Here is a 24,894-nt window from a genome sequence, read left to right on the forward strand (position 1 = left end):
ACAATCGAAATCATCTGCTAGGCAGTACAGATCCGATCGAAACTCTGTTAGCAAAATGTATCTGTTTTATTAAAGAAGATCCTGAATTTAAATTTTACGGACGAAAATAGATACATGCATAAACATTAAATACTTGTCAAATTCTTTGATGGGCAAGACAAAGAAATGAACCGTACATTCACTGTCAAGCGTTGCTATAGCTGTCTGTACACATTTAAGATGCCACCATTGACACTGACTTCCAGTCCTTTGAGGGTCAGTAAAAGTCCATATGGGATTGGACCTGCAAAACAGATTAAACAACAGTGACTGCTATAAATGTATAGAGAATGACTGATAATTTGTCACTATTAGTTGCCCATACCCAAACGGTGAGGAGAAGCACTTGGATGTCGCACAAACACAATAGGAAACCAACATTAATTAGGGTTCGTCTAGTGTATTTTTCTTCACTTATAATTGAATGATATTAGTTTCGAATTTCGTAAATAGAAAGTTTGAAATTAATTTATTCATTCATCCTTTAATGTAAATATATCGTTTGTTACTCTTTCTTCTTCTAAAACCATGAGTTTTCAAGTGCAGTTTTATTATCCAAAAATGTATTTGGTATGTAATTTGAAACTTGAATTTTAATAAAATAAAAATTGGATTCGCACAAACACAATAGGAAACCACAATGAACGACTGCAACCTCTCTTCTCGATTGGTATAATTGCACCTCCACATTTGAAGTCAAATATAACTTTGTAACTTTTAACTTTGTTTTTTAGATTGGAGATAGCTTAAGTAAAATTATTTGAACTCATAACCTCATCTTACATTTAAAATTTCTCTTTATACCCATATTACTTTCTCTTCAAACCCAAATTCAATGTATAAATGTACCATTACACCCTTCCAAAATATAAAATATAAAAACCAAAAATTAGTGTTTTGCAACTCATATATATTCTAATTACTCACTTGTCTGCTGATTTTTCTTAATCACATATAGATGAATAAAAAAGTTAAAACATTAAAAATTATATATGTTTCTGCTAGTAACTATGCTTTGGAAAAAGCACTGCTTTTGTTACTAAACCTTAAAAGATTGAAATCCAACAGAAAAAAAACTTTCATAGAGCAATTTATGCTTAAGTTGGAGGATTCAAAACTTCAAAAGCATCATCCGTTGGTCATAAAGAACTTGTTTTTCTTTATGAAAGCGTCTTATAATTTTAGCTAGATGAACATAAGATAAAAATTGCATGATGATAGAGTTTGATGTGATAATATGGTTTGATTATTGGGTTTAGATTTATTGATAAATTTTAATTTTATTATTAATTACGTCGTATACTAATTAGTAATTATACAATAGGATAAAAACGATAATCCACTTGAACGTAAAGAACGTTATATGGAGTCGCATAAAATTTCTCTCAATATTGCGTAGTTTTAGAAGATCATTTTTGTTTCTGATTGTCTCGTTTTGTACTTGGATAGCTTTTTGTGCTATCATATGTACTGTTAACTAGTTTTTGAATAAAATATTTTTCCTACAAAAAAAAAAACGTATTAAATATTTTTATTATATTACAATACGACAAGAGAGGCAATTGGTTCGGTCTTGTAGGCAACGAAAGTTAACTGAGTTGATAAGAATTATTCTCTTTACTAAACTAAAGTCTAAGTTTGAGTCTCATTATCGATAATCCATTTTAATAGGTGATCTATTTAAAAAATAAAAAAATAAAATAAAAAAAATAAAAAAAAATAAAAAAAAGGGGGCTAAAACCTCCTTTGCAAGTCCTCAAAGAGGTTTGTTGTCTGTCCTATCAATAGCATTGGGGGTAGCCTCCCCTCCCCTAAATTTCTAGAATTAAAATAAAAATTAAAAAAAAAAAAACATAAGTACACCATTTTATAAGGTATTTGGTATATTCTGTATGGGTTAATTCAGTTAAATTAACGACTTAAAAAAATTTGGATTGGTTTTGATTGCACTGATTCAGTTACAAAACCAACTAAAGGTATTCAGTTAGCGATTATAGAACGAACCGAGTTGTTCGATTCGTCAAAATTTCGGTAATAATTTCCAAATGAAATCATAGTTGTTGAAATTTGTTTTTGCCTAAAAAATAAAAATATCATCATAAATACAAGACACATGTGATGCTACATTAATTTTGACAACAAAATCATTGAATGTTGAATGAAATGATGATGACTATTTCATCGATTTACCTTAGGTGAAAATCAAATTTACCTATTCATCATGATTTCTTTGGATAGCGATAGTTGCTTTGAATTATTTGAAGAGCGGTCTGATTAATCTTAGGTGAAAATCAAGCTCATCGATTCGTCATGATTTCTTTGATTAGTGATAGTTGCTTTGAATTATTTGAAGAGCGGTCTGATTTAATCATTCACTTGCACCATGGATTAGAAGAAAGAAAAATAAAAAATCGAACTCACACAAAGTACGTTAAGCAACCAATTGGGTAACTCGACAAAAACAAAAAACCAATTCAGTAACTTTTGTTGTTGAAGACAAATTTGGTAAAGTTCTTTATTTCTAAATTCATTAAAAATAAATAAATAAAACAGAAAGTAAAACAAATTCACCGCACGTGCCACCCTTGCGATATGATGGAGATCCGTGTGTCAAACTGTAACACACAGAGAGACAGGAGCGGTGGAGTCTGTTAGTTTTTAATCTTCCCTTTTTATTATAAAATGAAAACTAACGAAAAATTCTAAAACTTTTAGATTTTAATAAAAAGAATAAAATAAAAATGTAAATAAATAGTATTATAAGTGATTTTTTAAGTAAAAAATATCCTTAACCATAAAAATAAACTGTAACAAAAGTGTTTCATTAAGGTTACTATAAAAACGTGTGACGTTGTCGGTGAGATTCCCTAAAAACGGGAAGTATCGTTAACTCGGTTAAAACTTCTGTCTAAATCAATCACGTGCGTATCACGTGGGACTGATTTAAAGGGCATAGCAATTTTTTGATCCGAATTTTCGTACACTCCGATTAGATCGGACTTAGAGAAAAAATGGCGGCGTCTCGTCGGCTCCGGGACCTGCAATCGCAGCCGGGGAACAAGATCTGCGTGGACTGCTCCCAGAAGAACCCGCAATGGGCCTCGGTATCCTACGGTGTCTTCATGTGCTTAGAGTGCTCCGGCAAACACCGCGGGCTCGGCGTCCACATCTCGTTCGTCCGATCCGTGACAATGGACTCGTGGTCCGAGATCCAGATCAAGAAGATGGAGGCCGGCGGCAACGAGCAGCTCAACGCCTTCCTAGCCAGCTACGGCGTTCCTAAGGAGACGGATATCGTCAACAAGTACAATACCAACGCTGCCAGCGTGTACCGGGATCGGATTCAAGCCCTAGCCGAGGGGCGTCCCTGGAGGGACCCACCTGTTGTGCAGGAGACCATAGGGTTTGGGAAAAAGAAGCCACCTTTGGCCCAAGGCGGCGGCGGTGGAAGTGGCAGGGGAGGTGGTTCTGGGAACAATGGTGGGTGGGATAGTTGGGATGACGACGGTTTTACATCGTCGACCGATTTGAGGAGGAATCAGTCGACCGGTAACTTTAGAGGCGGTGGTGCTCATGGTGGTAGTGGTGCTGGTGGATATGGAGGTGGGATGCCGGCCAAGTCGAGGTCTACGGAGGACATCACGAGATCACAATTGGAGGCTTCTGCGGCGAACAAGGAGAGCTTTTTCGCCAGGAAAATGGCGGAGAATGATTCGCGGCCTGACGGGCTACCGCCCTCACAGGGCGGGAAGTATGTCGGGTTTGGATCGAGCCCCGCCCCTTCGCAGAATCATAATGTGAATGCGCAAGGCGATGTGTTGTCCGTTGTATCTCAGGTTGCATTATTTTTTACTTATTATTATGTTTATCGTTGATTCGTGATTGTAGATGGAAATGCTGATAGTTTTCCGTTTATTTAATTTGAATAGGGTTTTGGAAAGTTATCTTTGGTTGCTGCATCGGCTGCTCAGTCGGCTGCAAGTGTAGTACAGGCAGGCACTAAAGATATCACTACTAAGGTATTTCTCTATTCATTCTTAATATTGTCAGATGCTAGACGATCGCTCTGCTACTGGCAGGCATTTGTATTTGGAAATTATTGAAATGCCATGTACTGAACAGCATGTTTAATACTTCCCTTGAATGCCGTCAATGGCATCACTTTGTATGCGTACTGTGTTTCTTTTGGCTATGGTGGTATATGTTTGGCACCCTTTGTTCTATTACTTGTGTTTTTTTCCTTTTCAAAATTCTCACATTCAATATTGTACAACTTCATGATTCTTGACTGTAATGTGTGCTTTTACTGGTATTCTTGGTTTCTGACCGTTTTGGTACCTGACATTTGGGGCGATGTTGTTTAACTGTGATATAATTTGTGCAATCATCACTTTTGAGTTAGGAAACTCTAGCTTAACTCATCACCATCACCGCCGCCACCACTACCACACTCATCACCATTCATCACCCCAATTAACACATAGCCAACACTCACAGTGCTGAAATGGATTCCCATTGGCCATCCCTATTTCCATTGTAATTGGTCAAGCGACCACTAAACATCACTTAAAAGCTCCGTTCCAGACATGTTTTATCAAAGTTTCCATGAAATTGTTCTAGTTGCATCTGTGTTATGTGATACACAACATTTTCACATAGATTAATATTGACCATTATTTTTACAATAGACAGATAGACTGAAAGCTATATTTCTTCAATCACTGGTAATAATTTATATAGACCTAAAGGTTAGCTAAATTTCTGAAATTTGACAATGAAGTTGTATGATCAAACTTTTATAACAGGTGAAAGAAGGCGGCTATGATTACAATGTGAATGAAACTGTTAATGTTGTCACTGCAAAGACTTCAGAGATTGGACAAAGGACTTGGGGGATTATGAAAGGGGTCATGGCATTAGCATCACAGAAGGTTGAAGAGTACACTAAAGATGGAACAAACGGGAAAGCTGAGAATAACTGGCAACGAAATGGTAGTGAGCAGAATGGATACTATCAAGAGTTTAAAAAGGAGAACAAAGAATGGAATTCTTCTTCCGTAGGGGGGCAATCATCAAGTGGGAATCTTAATTCTTACGGCTCTAGTTCTTGGGATGATTGGGACCAAAAAGACACAAGGAAGCAAGAGACTACTAAAGGAACGGGATCCAACAGCAATGATGGTTGGGCTGGATGGGATGATGGCAAAGATGATGGATATGATAATGCTTACCGGAGTGCATCTATTTCAAAGGCTGGTCACAATGGGAAATCTGACTCAGCGTGGACTGGGGGAGGCTTTAACTAAGGTTAGTGTAATACGGGGAACTTATTTTCTGGTTATCTATAAGACTAGAACCTTTTCCATATCTTACCTTTTTACCATGTTCCACCAGTATAAGAAGGTGCGTGTTATTTGTGTCTTGAATTGAATTTGGCTGAGATAGGTACCAATTTAGTTCGGGGTTCTTATACCTGTTTTGCGTTGTGTATATCATCCAAGTAGGAATCTCACGTGGTCTCAGCAAATACTGGTTGACTCATGTCGGACACAAATTAGAACTCAAACGGATGGATGCCAAGGGTGATACCTAGGACCTAGCTGATGGATATGGAATTTGATGGAGGCGGAAATTGTTAGCAGCTGGTGCTGACTGATTGATTGGTGATATATTGGAATTTAGATCCATTTCCATGGAAAAGACACTTGTTGAGGTTAGTTTATTTGCAGAAATTTTTTCTTCTCTTTTTCTTTCATCTTGAAAAGATTTTTATGTAACTTATTTGGGATTTTCGTTGTTTTCCAAAAGTTGTTTATATATGTACAACTATCAACAAGGAGGGTTATTTACCCGATTCAAATGAGGTTCAAATTTGTTTGTGAGATTTGAGGAATGAAAATTTCCATTTGATTTGCATCTGTTTTTGTTTGTTATCCTTCTTTCGTGTTCTGATATGTGCTCGCCTTTTGAAATATCAGTCATTAGCAATCATCTGAACAATATTTTTTTTCTGGTTAAATTATTGGTCGGGTAAAATTCTCACTCCATTAATGTCTGGTTTACACGAGTAATCTACCTCTACGAAAAGCACCATGCTGATCCCCACACTGCTCGATTCTGTTCGTTCTGTTCTACCGCTTATTTAACCATTTAACTCGAACACTACTTATCGCATGAATTTACGACCCCGAACCCTACTTATTCAAGGCTAATGACAAACTAAATTACATAGCGACAGTAAAACACCCTAGAACCCAGATTATTATTTCCAAATAGCTGATTCATCGTTTTTGGTCGTTGAATCCCGCCGTTGTCCAACTGCTTTTTACACAGTACAACAGCATCCTTCATGTGCGGGTTCTTGGTGTTTGTATCACAAGAACAGAGGACGAAATCCCAGGTGATGATGCTAATGTGTCTCCAATTTGTCCCAGTTCAGCATGCTCCAGCTGATGGCCGGCCAATTCAGAATTCTGCTGCTCCTTCCCCACGATAACCAGGTCGTATTCCCCACTCAGCCCTATGCTCAGCGCTGTCCCCGCGATGCCGCCTGTCACCACCTTCTCTATGTATTCCACTGATTCATTACACCTCCTCAACTCTGCAACTGCTGCCTCATCTAGTTCCTTCTCATGATTTTGCTCCAAGCTGTCCCTAATGCATTTTACAACTGTTAACATAACGCTTGAATGTGCCAATCTTCCACCAAATTCCAGAGCCTCGCGGTCGTCAGGTCCACCCAAGAACAAAATGCACACCCTCTTGGGAGTGGCGGCACCCCTCTCACGTCTGCTGCCAAATCCACGATCCACGAACAATGCCACTGAGCAATTTGCAGTGCTTAAGACCCTCTGATTGACCCTTTTCCAGTCATCCCCCAGATCCTCCATTTCCTTCTCTTCCTCTCTTCTCCATTGTTTGTTAAAAGGCAAGATGACGAGGGAAACCGTCTTCGCCTCTGCAACATGGAGAATATCCTCTTGCATTGTGGACAACGCGGAGATGGCCGTCGTGTGGCGGATGGTGACTTGACCGACTTGACCATAGGCCTCAAACGCCGCAGGGATTTGGTCCTGTGAGACCCCTCGACATAAGCGGTTGATGAAGGGAAAACCATTTTTCCGAGCTCGATGTACCATCATAATGGATGATGAACGGTCAGTGAGCTCAACAAGATGCATCACGTAAACTTTGAGCGGCGATGAGTGTTGTGAGGCAGGTGCGACTGACTCGATGAGGTTGATGAGGGAAGGTACACTTCCAGGTCCATGAACGCAAGCAAGGATTCGAAGGTCCTTTCGTCTGTGGGCGGGTTTGGTCGGAGAATGTTGTCCCTGTAAGAGACGGGGAGTTTGAGAAGCAATGACATCCCATGAGGGTTTGTAAATGGCCATCACTGCTGGAGTTGTCATGAAGGTGGTAAAAACTGCCATCAGGGTCAAAATAGCAAACATCTCATCGTTTAGAATCTGCAAAGCAAAACCAAAAGTTAATCCACCAAAGTCGAGTTTTCATTAAACAGTTAATCACACTTAGGAAGTGGATCTTATATCATATATAGTGGGTTGGTATAGATTCTGTGCACCAATACTCCATGTCTATTAAAACGCCTGAAATCTGTACGAAGGGATGACCTTTTTTTTCTAAAGAGGAAAGTCTTTCTTCCTCGTAATCGGAACATCATTTTACTTTACAAATATTATAATTAGAATAATTTAATATTTTTATCAATTATCTAAAGATTATTTCTAAAAGAATTCTTGTGATTTGGATATTATTAAGTCATTCATATGAAAAGAAGAAATTGATTGTTTGTCGTAAGGTTGTTATTTGTTACCATAATCGTCGATTTGTTCTGAACATAAGAATTACTAAACGGCCTCCAACTCGAATGGATGTTTCTAGAGACGATGTTATAAATTGTAGATTAATAATATCACGTAACGGTGTTACAATCACACTCAAAATTACCTTTTTTTCCTTCCCAATGTTGAGAACAATGAGCTCCACCAAGCCTTTAGTATTCATGAGGACTCCCAGTGCTAATGACTCTCTTACTGGTATCATAAATAACATGGCCACCAGAAAAGTACCCAAAATCTTGCCAGTGCAGGACACAGATATGACCAAAGCCACCAACCCCCATGCCCTGAGCCCTTGAATTTTAGCAACATCAGTTTTTAAACCACTTGAAGCAAAATATAGAGGAAGAAGCAAGCCAGACACAAAATCCTCTATCCTTTTGGTCAGTCTGGCTGCAAACTCTCCCCCCTTTGGAATCGTTAACCCGAAAACAAAAGCGCCGAATATGGCATGGATGCCGATCATGTCTGTCATAAACCCGGATAACAGTACCCCGGCTAGGGTTAAGCAGATGTATGCCTCATCCACTAGGTCATGATCGGATGAGCACCGTTTGGCAACCCAGTTCATGAAAGGTCGGACCAAAGTTAGCTGAAAAACAACAAAACCAACGCCGGAAATGAGAACCCAAATGGACACTAAGGGGCTTTTGTGGCTCCCGCCGGCTAAGGCCACCGCCAATGCCAGCAGGATCCATGCAGCTATATCGTTGACGGCTGCTGCTGCCATCGCAGTTTCACCGACACGAGTTGTGAGAAGTTTGAGCTCCGCTAAGATGCGAGCGAGGACAGGGAAAGCGGTGATGGAGAGGGCTACCCCTGTGAACACGAGAAGCTGAGGGTAACCGACCTTGTTCTCTCCGTGGATGACTTTTCGGGTAAAGAATGCGAGACCAGCTCCGAAGAAGAAAGGGAGGGAAATGCCTGAGATCAAAGTACTAAATATTGGTGTTAGTTTTACACACTTTTTTTAACTTCTCACACATTTTTCTTTATTTATGATCATCAAAATGAATAAATCAAACGAAAACAGTTGACATGATTAAATATGGGTGTGTAAGACGAGAAAATATTGAAAAAGTTAAACCATGCCTGCGAGTGCTATGCTGATGGCTCTTCTGCCACTGCGGCGAATGGAGATCAGATCAAGCTCGAGGCCGACGAGAAATAGGTAAAAGAGAAGGCCAATGCTTGCAACGGATTCTAGTATGGGAGAGCTCCATGAAGGGAATAAGATCTCCAAGAAATCTTTATTCCTGCCAAGTGCGGATGGTCCCAACAAAATCCCACCCTGAAATACACAAACAAATTGAAAGTATAGCGCACACTCATCTCAGTTATATACAAATGACGTAGTTTTAGACATAAACACAGATGGGTGCACGACAACCAATGGATCGAGGATATGAACGTACTAATATCTCAGCAATGACTTTAGGTTGGCGGAGTGGCTTGAGAAGGAAGGCGAGGAAGCGGCTAACGAAGAGGATGAGAAGGGTTTGAACTATTAATAATGGGAAGGCATGGTGAAGAGGATTATCACCTTGCCAAGCTCCATCAGATGAAGTTCTCATGTTGGTAAAATTGAGTACCATTTTGGTGGTGGCAATGTGAGACAATGTTGAAGTGAAGTGAACTGAAATGAGCAGCTATGATTTTATAGAGAATATAAGAAAGTAGTAAGTGCTCTTAAGTCAAACCCACCACCTGATCACTAAATATAAATAAAATTGGCTCCAATGAGAAAAATGACAATTGGTTCTCCCACTAGTTAATCCAGATTTGTTTGTTTATTGAGTTTATCCAAAAAGAGGGAATGCAAGAACCCTCCGGTAGTGGTGGTGCCCCAAAAATAAAAGGAGGGAATATGATCTGCAAATAGGCAAGGGAATGTGATCTGTGGGGCAATGGAATTGAGCATGTTTCAATTGAAATTATTCGCAACGAATATGATTTGCAAATAGGCAAGGGATACAGAAAGTTTTATTTTCTCTGGAGGTATCACGGTACTTTAACTAGATGTTTTCGAATGGTTTACATCAACTTTTGTAAGGCATACGGGAATTAGTTGTGGCAAATGGCCCGTTTTGCCGTATTTGTGTCAAATCCATTATTTTAACAAGTTGTGTCACAACACCTTAATTATTTTAACGGATATATACTTTACTAAATAATCAAATATAAATTTCCTACAAATTACTCAATATTAACATCTGAATTAAAATTTTTTTTTTGCTTATTTATAGTATACCGCTGTATTTTCAATTTTATGAACTATAATAACTGTTGTTGCTTTATTTTTTGCCCAAAATGCCAATTTTATAAGGGAGTTTTAATGAAACACTCCCGATAGTGTTCACTTTTAACGAAAATGGCATTTTTACTCTAAAAAATCACTTCTGGTACTATTCATTTACAACACCTTTTTGTCATTTTAATTAAAACTTACCCTTTTCATTAGTTTATAAACTATAATTACTACTGTTGCTTTATTTATAGTATGCTGCGGTATTTTCAATTTTATGAACTATTTATATCTTTTTGTATTTCTTTTAGTAAAAAAATTCAGAGCTTGAAATATGCACTAAATTAATTGAGATTTTAAAAATCTATGGACCGACCCTGCTCATGTTCGAAGAGAATAACAAAGTAGCTTCGTATAATTTCATACACTGATTCTTAACTATGTGGCTCTGCCGATGAATTCAGAGAATGAAGAAATCCTCGTAAGATAGTTTTCTTGAGCTACAAATCTCAGGAAACCCACTCTCATTCAAAAGGAAACTTATTCGACCAAAAAAAAAAAAAAAAAGAAAAGGAAACTTGTAACCACTTATTTGTACTTGTTAATCAGTGAATTAGGTCACACAGATTCCTTAGACATCTCAAGCACAGTACTGGAGGACTCATCTGCGACGAACCTTTGGTAATCACCATGCACTACCTTTAACACCGGAGCCTCCACGGAATGAGCTACGTCATGTTGTTGAATCACAAGCACTGATGAGACCACATCATGGCCTGATGAAGCCAATATGTCTCCAATGGGGCCTAACTCTGCATGCTCTGCATGGCGGTCGGCCAGTTCTGCTATCATGCGTGACGGGAATCGTCCTTTGCCTACAATTAACAGATCATGATCTCCACTACTTCCCATTGCCAAAACCCCCTCCACAATATTATTGGCTGCCACCTTCTCTACGCACTCTACTTTCCCATCCCACTTGCTTCTGAACTCAGCCACTGCTTCCTCATCCAGTTCCTGATTAGAAAAATTTACAAATGATTAATACATACTTAAATAGTGTAACATACTATACTTGTGTGTTGTGTGCTCCCAGTCTTGTAAATTGTACGGACTTGTGTTGATTTGACTGATCTTTTAGGGTATCACACCCATGCAACAAGGGTGAATTATTGTGAATAATCAAATGGACTAGGATTCAAATAGATCTCTGCAACTGTTTGATACCCCTCAGAGCTCAGACTACTATCTCGCACGTCACGTCGTAGAAAGGGTATTGAACTGACGAGAGGTAAAGTATTTTCAAATTGTTGGAACATCATGCAATATGCATACCTTTTCTTTCTTTCGGTCCATTTTAGCTGTGGAGAAACTATAGCTATTCTCGGTAGACTCGGAGGGAGAAGGCTTTAACATGAGACCATTACTCTCCAAACCCTCTTTCTCAACAAATTTCACAACCGTCACTTTAACTGTCGGGTGTTCGGCCATCCTACCGCCTAACTCCAAGGCCTCCCGATCATCGGGCCCACCAAAAAACACAATGCAAATCCGCTGGGTTCCGGTGTTACCAAATCCACGATCCACGAGCACTGCAACTGAGCACGGTGCAGTTTGAAGCACCCTCTGGTTGACCCCTCGCCTGGCCTGGCTCACAATCTCCGTCACTTCATGATTATCGCCGTCACGCCTCCATTGTTTGTGGAATGGCAAGATGATCATCGCAACCATCTGGTCTTCCGCCGTATGGCAAACATCCTCGTACATTGTGGACATGGGTGATATTGCAGTTGTGGGTCGGACCGAGACTCGCCCCAGTTGGCTATAGGACTGGAAGGCGGAAACAACGCCGTCGCTCCAGGCGCCTCGGCCGAATCTATTAAAGAAGGGAAAGCCGTTCTTTCGAGCCTGTTGGACCATGATGATGGAAGAAGATCGCTCAGTGAGCTCCACAAGGTGCATGAGGAAGAGTTTGAGTTGCGCTTTCTTGGCACTTCGGATGGACTCAATGAGGCTAATGAGTGAGGGCACATTGGCAGGCCCATGCACACACGCCAGGACTCGAAGTTCGTCCTTGAAGGATACAGTGGTTGACAGATCACGGAGCCTGCGATGAGTGCGAACTGAGATGCCACGTGCAGGCTTGTAAATGGCCATCACTAGTGGACTTGTGATAAAGGTGGTGAAGAGTGCCATCAGGACTAGAATAGCAAATGTCTCATCGTTAAGCACCTGAGATTAAATTTAAAATAATTCATTAACAGAAGGTTGCAAAAGGTACCCTTTTTGTAGAAAATTTCATATTAATTCTTGGTATAGATGACTTTTAGAGTAAAATCATGAATAAGATCAAAATCTAATTTTAGTCCCTTGATACATTAATAACCTCATTTATTAATTACATTTTGATTTTTTAATTATTCCTCTTTTTCTTCCTAATTTTCATTTTCATTTCATTTATCGTAATATATTTTGTTGTAAACATTTAAATAAACTAATTTTTTTTTTATACAATACATTTCGATGTACTTTGTCTTCTTCATTTAGGTACATTAAAGTCATTATAATACATTTCAATGCATAGATTTAGGCACACACATTTTGGTACATACATTTCGATACAAACATTTAGGTACATTAATTCAATATAATACATTTCGGTTCATACATTTTGATACACACATTTAGGTACATTAATTTAATATAATACATTTCGGTGCATGTATTTCAGTACTAACATTTAAATACATTAGTTCAATATAATACATTTCTATACACGCATTTAGGTTCATTAATTGAGTCTTTCAAGTTTGAAGAATGTTAAATAAAATTAATAAATTAAAAAACTCTTTTTTGGTCAAAAAATAAATTAAATTTTTATATTAATAAATTTAAATATTGGGTAAATCTCTGTTTACTACTCTCATGTTTCGTGGTTTTCAACATTTAGTACATCAAGTTTTTTTCGTCCTAGAGTTATACCTAAAGTGTAAATTTTGGGACAGTCTCATACATCCGTTAGTCAAACTGTTAAGTCTCCCGTTAACTGTAACGTGGCACCCATGTGGACAATAACTAGGCGCCGCATGTCATCCATGTGAAAATTAAAAATAAATTATTTATAAAATAAATAAATAAATATAATAAAATAAAAATAAAAATAAAAAATAAAAAACCTTCATCACTCACCTGTTCGTCTCCCCCCTCACCCCCTGCAACCTCACCCCCTCACCCCCTGTTCGTCTCCCCCTTCATCTTCACCAAATCCCACACGTGCCCACCCTTCAATCACCCACCTATTCGTCTCCCTCCCCACCCCCTGCAACCTCACCCCCTCACCCCCTGTTCGTCTCCCCCTTCATCTTCACCAAATCCCACATGTGCCCACCCTTCAATCACCCACCTATTCGTCTCCCTCCCCACCCCCTGCAACCCAAGGAGGAAAACAAAAAACAAAAAAAACCCCCAACTTCGTCTCCCCCCCCCCACCCCCATCGGGAGACCCGATCTGAACCGAAGTCGTGACAGAAGCCGTCGAAGAGGATCCATCGGCGTCGTTAAGGGTGTCGCAAAGGGAGCTGAGTGGGGTTGGTCGGGGGTGTCGCAGTCGATTTCGCGGGAGCGATGGGATGAGTGGTGCAAGAGAAAAAATGTTGAGAGGGGGTGGGAGAAGGGGTGGGTGATGGAAGGGTGGGCATGGGTGGGATTTGGGGAAGATGAAGGATTTTTTTTTTCAAATTTTTTTTATTATATTTATTTTATAAATAATTTATTTTTAATTTCCATGTGGATGACACGTGGCACCCAGTCATTGTCCACATGGGCGCCACGTCACAGTTAATGGGAGACTTAACAGTTTGACTAACAGATGTATGAAACTGTCCCAAAATTTACACTTTAGGTATGACTCTGAGACGAAAAAAATTTGATGTATTAAATGTTGAAAACCACAAAACATAAGGATAGTAAACAGAGATTTACCCTTAAATATTTAATAGGAGACATTAAATAAAATGCACATTAATTATTTTGAATTAAGGACACATCAAGGAATTATAATCAATATGTAATCTAACACCAAATTTATTTTAAATTTCAATCTACTTGAAGGATTAAAGTTAAAAAATCCCTATATTTCAAAAACAACAAATATTTTATTGGATGAGGGAATGCCCAATACACATTACAACAATGAACAAACAACCGAATACAAATTGGGGATAGCCAAAAACTCATTCAACAAAAAGATAGAAAACGAAAATGAGACCCAAAATCCTTATCCTACAAAGGCAGAATGCAACTAATGCCCTACAGCCGCCACTACCACCTTGCTAGCAACCACAAAGGTAGTTGCTCTAAGAAATTCAACTCCGCGTTGGATTCAATGAAGGCATTGCAACACAAAAAAATTCAATCCACAACAAAAAAGATGCCCCAACCAAATTTTGCCACCAAAAACGCTGCATCGAAAGAGAACCACTCAATTCAAAGCACCTTCACAGACCCCATGCCAGCAAGTGAGGGGAGGATTTAGATCTAGCGTCCAAATTAGGTTAACGCTTGTAGTTTTGAGCAAAGGTTGTGGGAGGAATGGTGTGTGAGGAGGGGGAACTTATGAAGGAGATGGAAGATGATGGGTGTTGGGTGTTGGCGGTTAAAGAATGGCAATTGTAGGATAGGGATTAGTCTACAAAAGACAAAATACGGTGAAAAACACTGTAGTCAAACTAAGATTTTAAAGGATTTTAAAGGATTTTAAAAGTGATAGATTTGATAGGATTTAAGAAGATTAAGGACTCTTACAAAATTGATATGGATTTTTAAAGAATTTGAATGGATTGTGGTGAATTGTGGTGGAAGGATTTGAAATCCTACGGGATGAGGTTGGATTCTTTTTAGTCTTGGTTATATATACTTTTGGCTCTCAAATCCCACAAAATCCACAACTTATTGAAATCCTTCAAAATCTTAATTTTTTTTCATACACTTGGATTTGGATGGATTTTAAAATCCTTTAAAATCTTTTAATTGACTACACCTAGATTTTAAAGGATTCTAAAATCCTTTAATTGACTACCCCTAGATTTGAATGGATTTCAAAATCCTTTAAAATCTTTTAATTGACTATACTAGGATTTTAAAGTCTTTTAAAATCCTCTCAAATCCTAGTTTGACTACACTTTGACAAAGAACGATGGGATAACGGCGAAGCATGTCGGGAAAACAAGCCATCCACGAAGGGCATGGCCTGAGATTCTAGAAAGGAAGGGGAAAAGGAAATTGTGAAGAAGAAAGGTTGCAACCAACCCCAAACTAAGAAAGGGGTCGGCAGCGAAATTGTCTTTTTGTTGCTCGCGAGAGCGAAGGAGAGGAAGCCGCGCTGCTAGGTTATTTTTTTTTTCAAAAAGTAATTTGTTAAGAGTAAACTGCAGAAGTGAAAAGTAATTATATACGTTGTTGCATTATATATTATGCAACCAACAGTTTTGATTCGTAATCATACGTACTATATTCTCTTGTCTAATATGATATTATGTCATGCTCACACGTAATAGCCAACAAATATCACAAAAATATAGAAAATATAATAAGTGGCAGATACAAAGTTTGAAGATTTCAAAATATTATGGTAAATCCGAATTATGTTTCGGAAATTCCGAGACAAAACCGACTTCAAAATTACTAATAAATTCCAATAACCCATAAAAAAACAAAAATAAAATTAACATTTGATTTCAAAACTTTTTTGAATTAGCATTAAAATATTTATTTCAACCCGATCCGATCCGAGAAAATCACCCCATCCTCCCCTGAATAACCTTAACCTTTAAGAACGATGCGTTCATTTTCTGGAAAGGTCATGCTCCAACTTAAAGGACAAGGCTCTGCTACATACAATTACTATAAAGTATATAAAACATCCTCATATAGAAAGTTATTGCCCGATAATTGATTATACAAACCCAACTTTTTTTCTCGTGGATTGACAATAAAAGCCAAGGCAGACGGGACAAACTATACCCAGTATTCATGTTTTTAATCATTTCTAAACCTGTGTATGTCTCCAAAGGACAAACTATACCCAGTATTCATGTTTTTAATCATTTCTAAACCTGTGTATGTCTCCAAACGAGGCTTTAAATCAAGATCCAAATCGTGAGGATTTTAAGAATTCTCACATCTTAATCATTCATCGTGTATTATGTGGTTACAAATTATTTATTTATTTTAATTTAAATTTAAACACAAATGGTATTTGACAAAATCTGATCGCATAATATATGATAAACGGTTAAGATGTGAAGATCCTAAGAAGATCCTCACAAAGTAAATCCAAGTAAAATCCTCTTCTTTAAATCAGGATTCCCACAAAGTGAACCGGATAGAATCGTCTTCCTAAAATCAATCCTTTAGTGACTGTATGTTTGTGATTTAAAAAAAAAAAAAAAAAAAAAAAAAAACACCATTTAAAAAAAGACGAGTGTGAGTGTGAGTGTGAGTATAATCATTAAAGGATGCTCAATAACAAAGAAATGAAATGATGATATTAAGTTTTCACACTTGCATTACCTTTGAATATGCTGTTGTTGTTGTTGATCCTGATCTTATTAATAAATTAACAGATAATTGAAGCGTAAACGAGTGATCGCAAAGAGAGGAGGATAAAAGCTGACTTCTTGTATTCAAATGATTCCCTAGCATGGCCCCCTACCCTATGCCACCAATACCTTAATTACCACGCTAATTTATCTGATACGATTACATAAAAACATTCATCTAAACTACGTACTAATAAAACTCTCTTTGTCAATCAAAAGAAAATGAAAAAATTATTTAATATTCTATCATAATGAAAAAAAATTAAAGACAGTAATGTAATTTCACAAAACAAAATTTTAATATTTTGTATTTACACCTCACCTACAAATGATTTTTAACACTTCTAATTTGAAAAACTTAAAATAAATAAATAACTAATGAAAAGGGGCTTGAAAATTTTGAGTTTTAACGATAATAACAAAATATAGGGTAAAGCAAATAGTACCATGATTGACTTTTTAATGTAAAAATATGGTTTTTTTTTTTTTTTTTTTGTCAAAGTAAACAGTACTATGAGCTTTTCGTAAAAGTTCCCAAAAAAAAATTAAAAATTAAACCTCTTTCACACTCTCTCTCTCTCTCTCTCTCTCTCTCGATTCCTCTGCCTCTCTCCTTCAATTTTAAAAACAAAAATAAAAAAAATTTCACACTTTGTGTGTGGGTATATACTAATATCTATGAGATCAACTTCAATGGTTGGGTTAAAACTCAAAGTTTAAGTTTTAAACTCATCCAAGACTTGTCTAATCATTGAGCTAAAAAAAGGTTTTGGGTTTAAACTTATTTTTGGGCCAAAGTTAACCAGAAAACAAGCCAAGATTAATGGATGGGACCCACTTGCTGAAGTTGTCAACCACTTACGAAAAGACCAACGATTATTTTTTATTATCGGACGGCCCACGTGGTTGAACCAACGATCTAGATTCAATTTTCTTAATTCAAATTTATGAATATGTAAACTCTAACGGTTGAGATCGAATATGAGCAAATCTAACAGTATAAAGAAGATCTAACAACCCAAAATTAAATCCAATTGCTAAAATAATTAAAAAAATTATCTAAATCAAAATTTACCCAAAAACTCTATAAATACTTATGTATTTGTTCAAACATCCACACAAAATCCACTTTCGTCAAACAATTCTTTCTTTTTATCTTTCTACAATCTAAGTATTTGTGTTTAAGAATGGGGTAGGTTGTGTGATTTTCCATGTTCTTTCATGTGGTACATATGTGTAAGAATGAGGTAGGTTTAGTGATTTTTCATTATTTAATAGAATTTTAACATTTTTTATGTTAAAATATTTATAAAAATAAATTAGAATAATCTATATAGATTTTATTTTTTAAAAAGTTACCAAAAAATTAGCTAAAATCATTCTTTAATAATTTCGGGCTAAAATATTAAGCTAAAATTATTGGAGAAGAAAAACTGTTTCTAAGTTAAAACTTATATTTCATGGACTAAAAATTTAAGTTTTAACTCCAACCGTTGGAGCTGGTCTCAGAATATTTGTTCTTATATACATGAAAACTATGAATAGTGACATTAATAGAACTTATAGATTCATGATGTTGAGTCCAAAATTCATATGTAACATCTCACATTGTCCAGGAGAGTGCCCATTGTAAGTCTTATATGTATATTCTCATCTCTACCTAGCACAAGGCCTTTTGGGAGCTCACTGGCTTTGGAGTTCATAGTTAAGCGAGACTGGACTAGAGCAATCCCATGATGGGTGACCCATTGGGAAGTTGCTCATGAGTTCCCAGAAACAAAACCGTGAGGACGTGGTCGGGACCCAAAGCGGAGAAATTATTATTAATTTGCAAATTAGGTGTGATAGGACAAGAAAAAAGAACTTTTGTGAGGCTACTAAATTTCACTGCCATAATCAATATTTATTTGAAATATTGTGGTAAAAATTAAACCAATAATAATTAGCTGACCTTTTTCTCCTTGCCAACGTTGAGAACAATGAGCTCCACCAACCCTTTGGTATTCATGAGCACACCGAGCGTCAACGATTCTGTAGCCGGAATCATAAATAGCATTGCCACCGCAAACGTCCCCAATATCTTCCCGGCACAAGCGATCGATATAACTAGCACCAACAGCCCCCACGCCCCTCCTCCGTGTATTTTCGCTACATCGGTCTTCAACCCACTTGATGCAAAGTAAAGAGGAAGCAACAAGCCGGACACAAAGTCCTCAATCCTCTCTATCAATCTTTCCGCAAACTGTCCTCCTTTGGGAATTGTTAGACCAAAGACGAAGGCTCCAAATATAGAATGGATACCAATTAGGTCAGTAATGAATCCGGATACCATGACTCCGGCTAGGGTTAAGCATATATAGGCTTCGTCTATTGCATTTTGCTCTGGAGAGCTCAGGCGGGCCACCCAGTTCATGGCCGGTCGGATCACCACCATCATGAAAGCAACAAATGCAACACCTGATATTCACCAGGCAGTAAATGTCAATGTTACCAAGGTCTAAAAATACAGAATATTAAAGAAATGATAAGTGATTGCATTGTATACTATCTCTAATAAAAGTAATATTTACTTATGGGAAACCCAATATAAAGGGAGATTTTGTATTACATATTAAATTATTTAGTTTAAGTTGAGAAATAGGCTTTATGTGTACTATAAAAATTTATCACCATTATACTATTTCATGTGTTAGAATATAAGCGAACGACTGAATTAGTATGTTTCACTTCTAAGAAAGATAAATTACTCAAAGTTACATATACGTGAGTGAAATAGTTTCATGCACATGACTATGTCTATTTTAGGGTCTCCACTAGGCCTGACAATTCCTAACACGACCCTATAACCCGACACGACACGACACGAAATTAACAGGTGTTCGGGTCGACACGATAACGAATCGGGTCGTTATCGGGTAACCCGATAAGCACCTGTTAAGATAACGGGTTGATTCAGGTATACACGTGGGTAACACAATATACAATAAGCAGAATATTATTTTTATAATTTTATAACCCTAAAAAAATACTGTAATAATTATATACATTAATTTAACAATTTTATACCCCTAAAAACTATAGTAAATATATATATATATATATTAAATTAACTATAAAGTCTATAATAATTATATATATATTATAATAATTATACCCCCAAAATATTAACTATCTATAATAATTATATAATTATATATATATATATATATTAAATTTTGAATTAAATTTTATAAAAACTATAATAATTATTAATTCATATGCATGATGCATGATGCATCCATTGATTTGATTCCATTCCATTCCTGCCGCCCTTTTTGAAGAAAAATGGAGGGAAATGAAAGTGACAAGAAAAGTTGAAAATGAAACAAAAAAGTGAGGGAATTAGGGAAAGATGCTGGAGGGAAAAGTGAAAATTATAAGAAAAGTTGAAAAGGAAACAAAAAAGAGAGGGAAAAATGAAAATTAATAGAAGTGGTGAGAAATTTTTTTTTTTTTTTTTTTTTAAGTTATTAACTTTTTATCACACGTATGACATATCTCACTATTTTTATAATGACACACGTGATGTACTACTCCGTGTACCAGTCAATTATACGTACAAAATAAATAGATTTAAATCTACTTAATAAATATATATATGTGTGTATATATATATCTATATACACCATTGGAACTTGATGGGATACGAATTCTCCGAAACTAATTTGAACGATCCCAACCGTCAAACTTGTTTGTATATGCATTGAGATCACATCACCAAAAAAATCGCAAAAAACAAACATTCAGAGATCAAGTAATGTGACAAAGCTTTTCGAAGGTTATAAACGAAAAATCACGATTGAACGGTTATTTTAACTTCGATTTTGATAATTTTTTATAGCTACACTCATTGACCCTATATGAATACAATGAATGAATTCGATCTTCAATTTAAAATATTTACACAAGTGGATACCACAAAATCTTATGTTATACTTGATGAAAGTATAAATAAACTCTAAGTGTTAGTTAATCTATTGTTTTTATGGGATACGAATTCTCTTAAACTAATTTCAACGATCCCAACCATCAAACTTGTTTGTATATGCTTTGAGATCACATCAGCAAAAAATCACAAAAAATAAACATTCAGAGATCAAGTAACGGGACAAAGCTTTTCGACGGTTATAAACGAAAAATCACGATCTAACGGTTATTTTAACTCCGATTTTGATGATTTTTTACAACTACACTCCTTGATCCTATATGAATACAATGAATGAATTCGATCTTCAATTTAAAATATTTACACAAGTGGATACAACAAAATCTTATGTTATACTTAATGAAAGTATAAATAAACTCCAAGTGTTAGTCAATCTATCGTTTTGATGGGATACGAATTCTCCAAAACTAATTTCAACGATCCAAACCGTCAAACTTGTTTGTATATGCTTCGAGATCACATCAGCAAAAAATCACAAAAAACAAACATTCAGAGATCAAGTAACGGGACAAAATTTTTCGACGGTTATAAACGAAAAATCACGATTTAACGGTTATTTTGACTCTGATTTTGATCATTTTTTACAGCTACACTCCTTGACCCTATATGAATACAATGAATGAATTTGATCTTCAATTTAAAATATTTACACAAGTGGATACCACAAAATCTTATGTTATACTTAATGAAAGTATAAATAAACTCTAAGTGTTAGTCAATCTATCGTTTTGATGGGATACGAATTCTTTAAAACTAATTTCAACGATCCAAACCGTTAAACTTGTTTGTGTATGCTTGGAGATCACATCAACAAAAAATCACAAAAAACAAACATTCAGAGATCAAGTAACAGGACAAAACTTTTCAACAGTTATATACGAAAAATCACGATTTAACAGTTATTTTAATATATTTTTATATGGTATAGTATTATTATTTTATTTCTTTTCATAATTATTTTGGTAAACTTCTCATAATTTGAATGATTTTTAATGTTTGGTTTTTCTATGCTTAGTTTATGCGGAAGAGAGTTCTGACGTGGAAAACCTTACTGAAAACATCTTCAACATAACTCTTCAAGGCAATAGATCAAGCCAAAGTTTCAATACAATTTCATGATGATCGATGTAAATTGAAGATTTTGTAGATAGAGGTGTAAACTTTTGAGAAAGACTTACAATCTTGAAAACAAAAACTCTTTCATTTTGCATATCCTTGCACATTTAATATTTGTAATAGATTAGTAGTGTATGTATTATTTTTTTTTTATTAGGCTCTAATTTTCGAGTATAGATATAGTACTTAAACTACAAATGTTTTAATGTTTTGAATAATATTTATGTGGCAATGTGTGGTATGTGCAAATTTTTTTTAAAAAAATATTTTTTTCTTAACGGGTCATAACGGGTCGGGTCACTTTACCCGTTGGGTAAAGTGACCCGACCTGTTAAGGACCCGTTAAGATAATGGGTGTGACATGACACGACCCGTTAAGATAATAGGTGTTATACGAAAACGACACGAACACGACAGACACGACCCGTTTGCCAGACCTAGTCTCCACCACCACTCCTGAGAACTCTTTTAGGGGCTTCAAGAGAATATTGTGGTCCTTAAAGAAATATTGTCTCCAATAAGAAGTTCTTATAGTAGAATCCTTAAATTTAGGAATTAAAAGATTTTAAAAAAATATTGTTAATTTCGTTAGAGTATGATGATCGTTGATAAAACAAGAAAAAAATCAAAAGGCTATCTAGACTGTTGGGAAAAAAAAGTCACAAGTGCGGCGTGCGGCCCTCGCCTGATGCTACAGCAGCAATTGCTCGGCGAGCAAGCCTACCAGTGAGTGAAGGGAGAGTGAGAGGCGTTGTTGTGCAACATTCACGTGGGTGGGGTTTGTTTCCCACTTAAAATCAATATCGGGGCTCACTATTTATGTCCGTATTCTGTCCTAACATTTGGGGATGGGGATTTTCTTAAGGTCTCCGGGGAGTTCCTCTACTATAGGGACTTCAACTCAACTTAGTTGGAAGCCTTCTAAATACTATACATGAGGACATACGGACAAAATTTTGAGCACTAGTGGAGATGCTCTAAGTAAACTAGTACCTAAAATATCTAATTTGCTGGAGTAGGTCAGGAGTACAATTACACGAATTGTTCACTTAAAAGAAATGAAAAATAAAAACGAAACTTGTGAAAAGGAAAAAAAATATGAGAAAATATCGAGGATATTGTCGAAACTGTGGGCCATACAAACCTGATAGGAGGACCCAGATTGATACCAAAGGGCTCTTCTTATGGCCACCATCACCGTCACCGGCCAAGGCCACTGCGACAGCGAGCAAGATCCATGCAGCGACGTCGTTCAGAGCGGCAGCAGCCATGGCAATCTCGCCAACCCTAGTAGTTAAAAGCTTGAGCTCTGCTAAAATGCGGGCGAGAACAGGAAAGGCCGTGATGGAAAGTGACACTCCCATAAACACAACGAACTGACTGAAGCCGGCTTTGTCAGATCCGTCGATCGTTCTCCGGAGGATGACAGCGACGCCGATGCCACATAGGAAGGGCAGCGATATGCCAGCGAGGGCTATGCCAAAAGTGCTTCTTCCACTACGACGTCGGACTGAGCTTAAATCGAGCTCAATGCCTACGAGGAACAAGAAAAAGAGAAGACCAATGCTTGCCACGGTTTCGAGTATTGGAGTGCTCCATGAGGGAAATATTCTGTGTAGGTAATATTTGTTTTTTCCGAAGGCTGACGGCCCAAGCAATATTCCACCCTATACAAATAGACTAATGAGAAAATAGAACTATATAACAAGAATTAACTATATATGAATAACTAAGACACATGCAAAAATATTTTTATCACTACAAATTGAAAAATGTCTCACATTCGAATAAAGCAGGAGAGTAGGACTTACAGCAATCTCGGCGATGACTTTGGGTTGGTGTAGGGGTTTGAGAAAGAAGGCGAGGAAGCGGCTGACGACGATGATTAAGGTGGTTTGGACGATTAAGAGTGGGAAGGCGAAGTGTAGAGGATTATCACCTTGCCATAATCCACTTGATGCCGTTTTGATTGAAGTTATATTCACCGGAGCCATGGTGTTATGCAATAGCTAGTCGCTGTGTACTATGAAATCATGGAAAATTAAGCAATATATAGAGAGGCGTTTATAAATATGTAAAAGTTAGAGAGAGATAACCTTTACTGGTGACAGGAGTGAAGCAGGTGTAAAATATCACATTGAAACTATAGCACAAGAGGATGACAAATAAAAGAGGGAGGAATAGATACTAAGGTTATTAATCTTTCTTTCTTCTCTGTATCCTCTCTATATCATTTAATTGCAGTCAGAGCGCTCTATTTATAGAGCGGCTCCATACAAACAGATTCTTACAAATTGAAATTTACATCGCATGTTTTGAAAAACAATCTTTTTGTTTCCAAAGTCTATTTCAATTTGCAAGGGCATTGACAATGAGTGTATGGGCATTCATAATAATGCCAATGTTTTCAACAAGAGGGAGAGCGAGTGTTGGTTTTTGCCGTTCTGGGTAAGGGTCATTAAAGTGAGTTCACGTGATGAAGGGCAACAAAAGTGTAATTTGTCATTTGATTACGAATACATCGTTTTTGTTTTATTAAGCAAAAGGAAGATCTGAACTTAGTGAATACTTTCGGCATCAGAAAGAAGTACATCACGAAACTAATAGTTAGTTGGTATTTTAAACTTAATTGTATATTTCACGCATTACAGACCATGTTAGTTTCATTCATTTTAACCCCAGTTGGTTAATTCAAGTAAGTAATTAAGCTCAAATAGTTAAAAGTATTTACTCATACACTCAAAATCCTTTATTATATCCTATACTCATTAAAAAGAAAATGATGGATCATATGACCTAATTTGCATCCATGCCGATTCATCTTTCCATGTTACCAACCAAAGTGAACCCAAAATCCAAACACTTCACGTGGATAAATAATTTATTTTCCAAGTTTGATTAAACGAATATCACGAGATTCTTGTACATAGGATCGCGAATTTTGTTCATTTACGACTCCATATTGAACCTGACCCGTGGCACCTGTACACTTAGATAATTAATGATCACAATCAATTTTGGACCAGGCAGAATGGGACTAATACCAAA

General features: G+C 36.7%; 3 protein-coding genes across 6 annotated transcripts; 1 reads left to right on the plus strand and 2 right to left on the minus strand.

The window, feature by feature from the left end:
- The first annotated feature begins 2,892 nt into the window (after window positions 1–2,892).
- Window positions 2,893–5,955, plus strand: LOC137723497 (putative ADP-ribosylation factor GTPase-activating protein AGD6). 3 transcript variants are annotated; one of them, XM_068462688.2, is made up of 4 exons: window positions 2,893–3,875; window positions 3,969–4,058; window positions 4,845–5,346; window positions 5,544–5,955. In XM_068462688.2, the coding sequence occupies exons 1-3, from the start codon at window positions 3,051–3,053 to the stop codon at window positions 5,343–5,345; spliced, it is 1,416 nt and encodes a 471-aa protein (XP_068318789.2). In that variant the 5' UTR covers window positions 2,893–3,050; the 3' UTR covers window position 5,346; window positions 5,544–5,955. The 3 variants fall into 3 exon arrangements, with proteins under 3 accessions (XP_068318789.2, XP_088548739.1, XP_068318790.2); XM_088692613.1 differs by having other exon boundaries at window positions 2,985–3,875; window positions 5,485–5,955; XM_068462689.2 differs by having other exon boundaries at window positions 2,985–3,875; window positions 5,541–5,955.
- A 106-nt stretch (window positions 5,956–6,061) lies between these two features.
- LOC137723496 (cation/H(+) antiporter 20) lies at window positions 6,062–9,749 on the minus strand. The gene is made up of 4 exons (XM_068462687.2): window positions 9,317–9,749; window positions 8,994–9,192; window positions 8,011–8,825; window positions 6,062–7,508 (listed from the first exon to the last, which is right to left on the minus strand). Exons 1-4 carry the CDS (start codon window positions 9,494–9,496, stop codon window positions 6,387–6,389), a joined length of 2,316 nt encoding a protein of 771 aa, XP_068318788.2. The 5' UTR covers window positions 9,497–9,749; the 3' UTR covers window positions 6,062–6,386.
- Window positions 9,750–10,494: 745 nt separating this feature from the next.
- LOC137722825 (cation/H(+) antiporter 20) lies at window positions 10,495–24,231 on the minus strand. Of its 2 annotated transcripts, XM_088692614.1 has the most exons (6): window positions 23,943–24,231; window positions 23,658–23,869; window positions 22,991–23,513; window positions 18,697–19,202; window positions 11,482–12,378; window positions 10,495–11,163 (listed from the first exon to the last, which is right to left on the minus strand). In XM_088692614.1, the coding sequence occupies exons 2-6, from the start codon at window positions 23,838–23,840 to the stop codon at window positions 10,765–10,767; spliced, it is 2,508 nt and encodes an 835-aa protein (XP_088548740.1). In that variant the 5' UTR covers window positions 23,841–23,869; window positions 23,943–24,231; the 3' UTR covers window positions 10,495–10,764. The 2 variants fall into 2 exon arrangements, with proteins under 2 accessions (XP_088548740.1, XP_068318027.2); XM_068461926.2 differs by having other exon boundaries at window positions 23,658–24,202.
- Window positions 24,232–24,894: the final 663 nt, after the last annotated feature.

This window comes from Pyrus communis, chromosome 4 (assembly GCF_041283825.1).
Source record: "Pyrus communis isolate YQ-2024b chromosome 4, ASM4128382v1, whole genome shotgun sequence".
In the NCBI taxonomy this organism is placed as follows: Eukaryota; Viridiplantae; Streptophyta; class Magnoliopsida; order Rosales; family Rosaceae; genus Pyrus; species Pyrus communis.

Excerpts from the sequence above, each read along its gene's own strand:
- LOC137723497 (XM_068462688.2), top strand. The coding sequence starts at position 3,051 with ATGGCGGCGTCTCGTCGGCTCCGGGACCTGCAATCGCAGCCGGGGAAC. Across the intron at positions 3,876-3,968 it reads TGTTGTCCGTTGTATCTCAG|GGTTTTGGAAAGTTATCTTT; the intron begins GTTGCATTATTT and ends TAATTTGAATAG. Across the intron at positions 4,059-4,844 it reads CTAAAGATATCACTACTAAG|GTGAAAGAAGGCGGCTATGA; the intron begins GTATTTCTCTAT and ends CTTTTATAACAG.
- LOC137723496 (XM_068462687.2), bottom strand. The coding sequence starts at position 9,496 with ATGGTACTCAATTTTACCAACATGAGAACTTCATCTGATGGAGCTTGG. Across the intron at positions 9,193-9,316 it reads AAGTCATTGCTGAGATATTA|GGTGGGATTTTGTTGGGACC; the intron begins GTACGTTCATAT and ends TGTGTATTTCAG. Across the intron at positions 7,509-8,010 it reads ACATTGGGAAGGAAAAAAAG|ATTCTAAACGATGAGATGTT; the intron begins GTAATTTTGAGT and ends TTTGCTTTGCAG.
- LOC137722825 (XM_088692614.1), bottom strand. The coding sequence starts at position 23,840 with ATGGCTCCGGTGAATATAACTTCAATCAAAACGGCATCAAGTGGATTA. Across the intron at positions 12,379-18,696 it reads ACGTTGGCAAGGAGAAAAAG|GTGCTTAACGATGAGACATT; the intron begins GTCAGCTAATTA and ends ATTTAATCTCAG. Across the intron at positions 11,164-11,481 it reads TGGACCGAAAGAAAGAAAAG|GAACTGGATGAGGAAGCAGT; the intron begins GTATGCATATTG and ends TTTTCTAATCAG.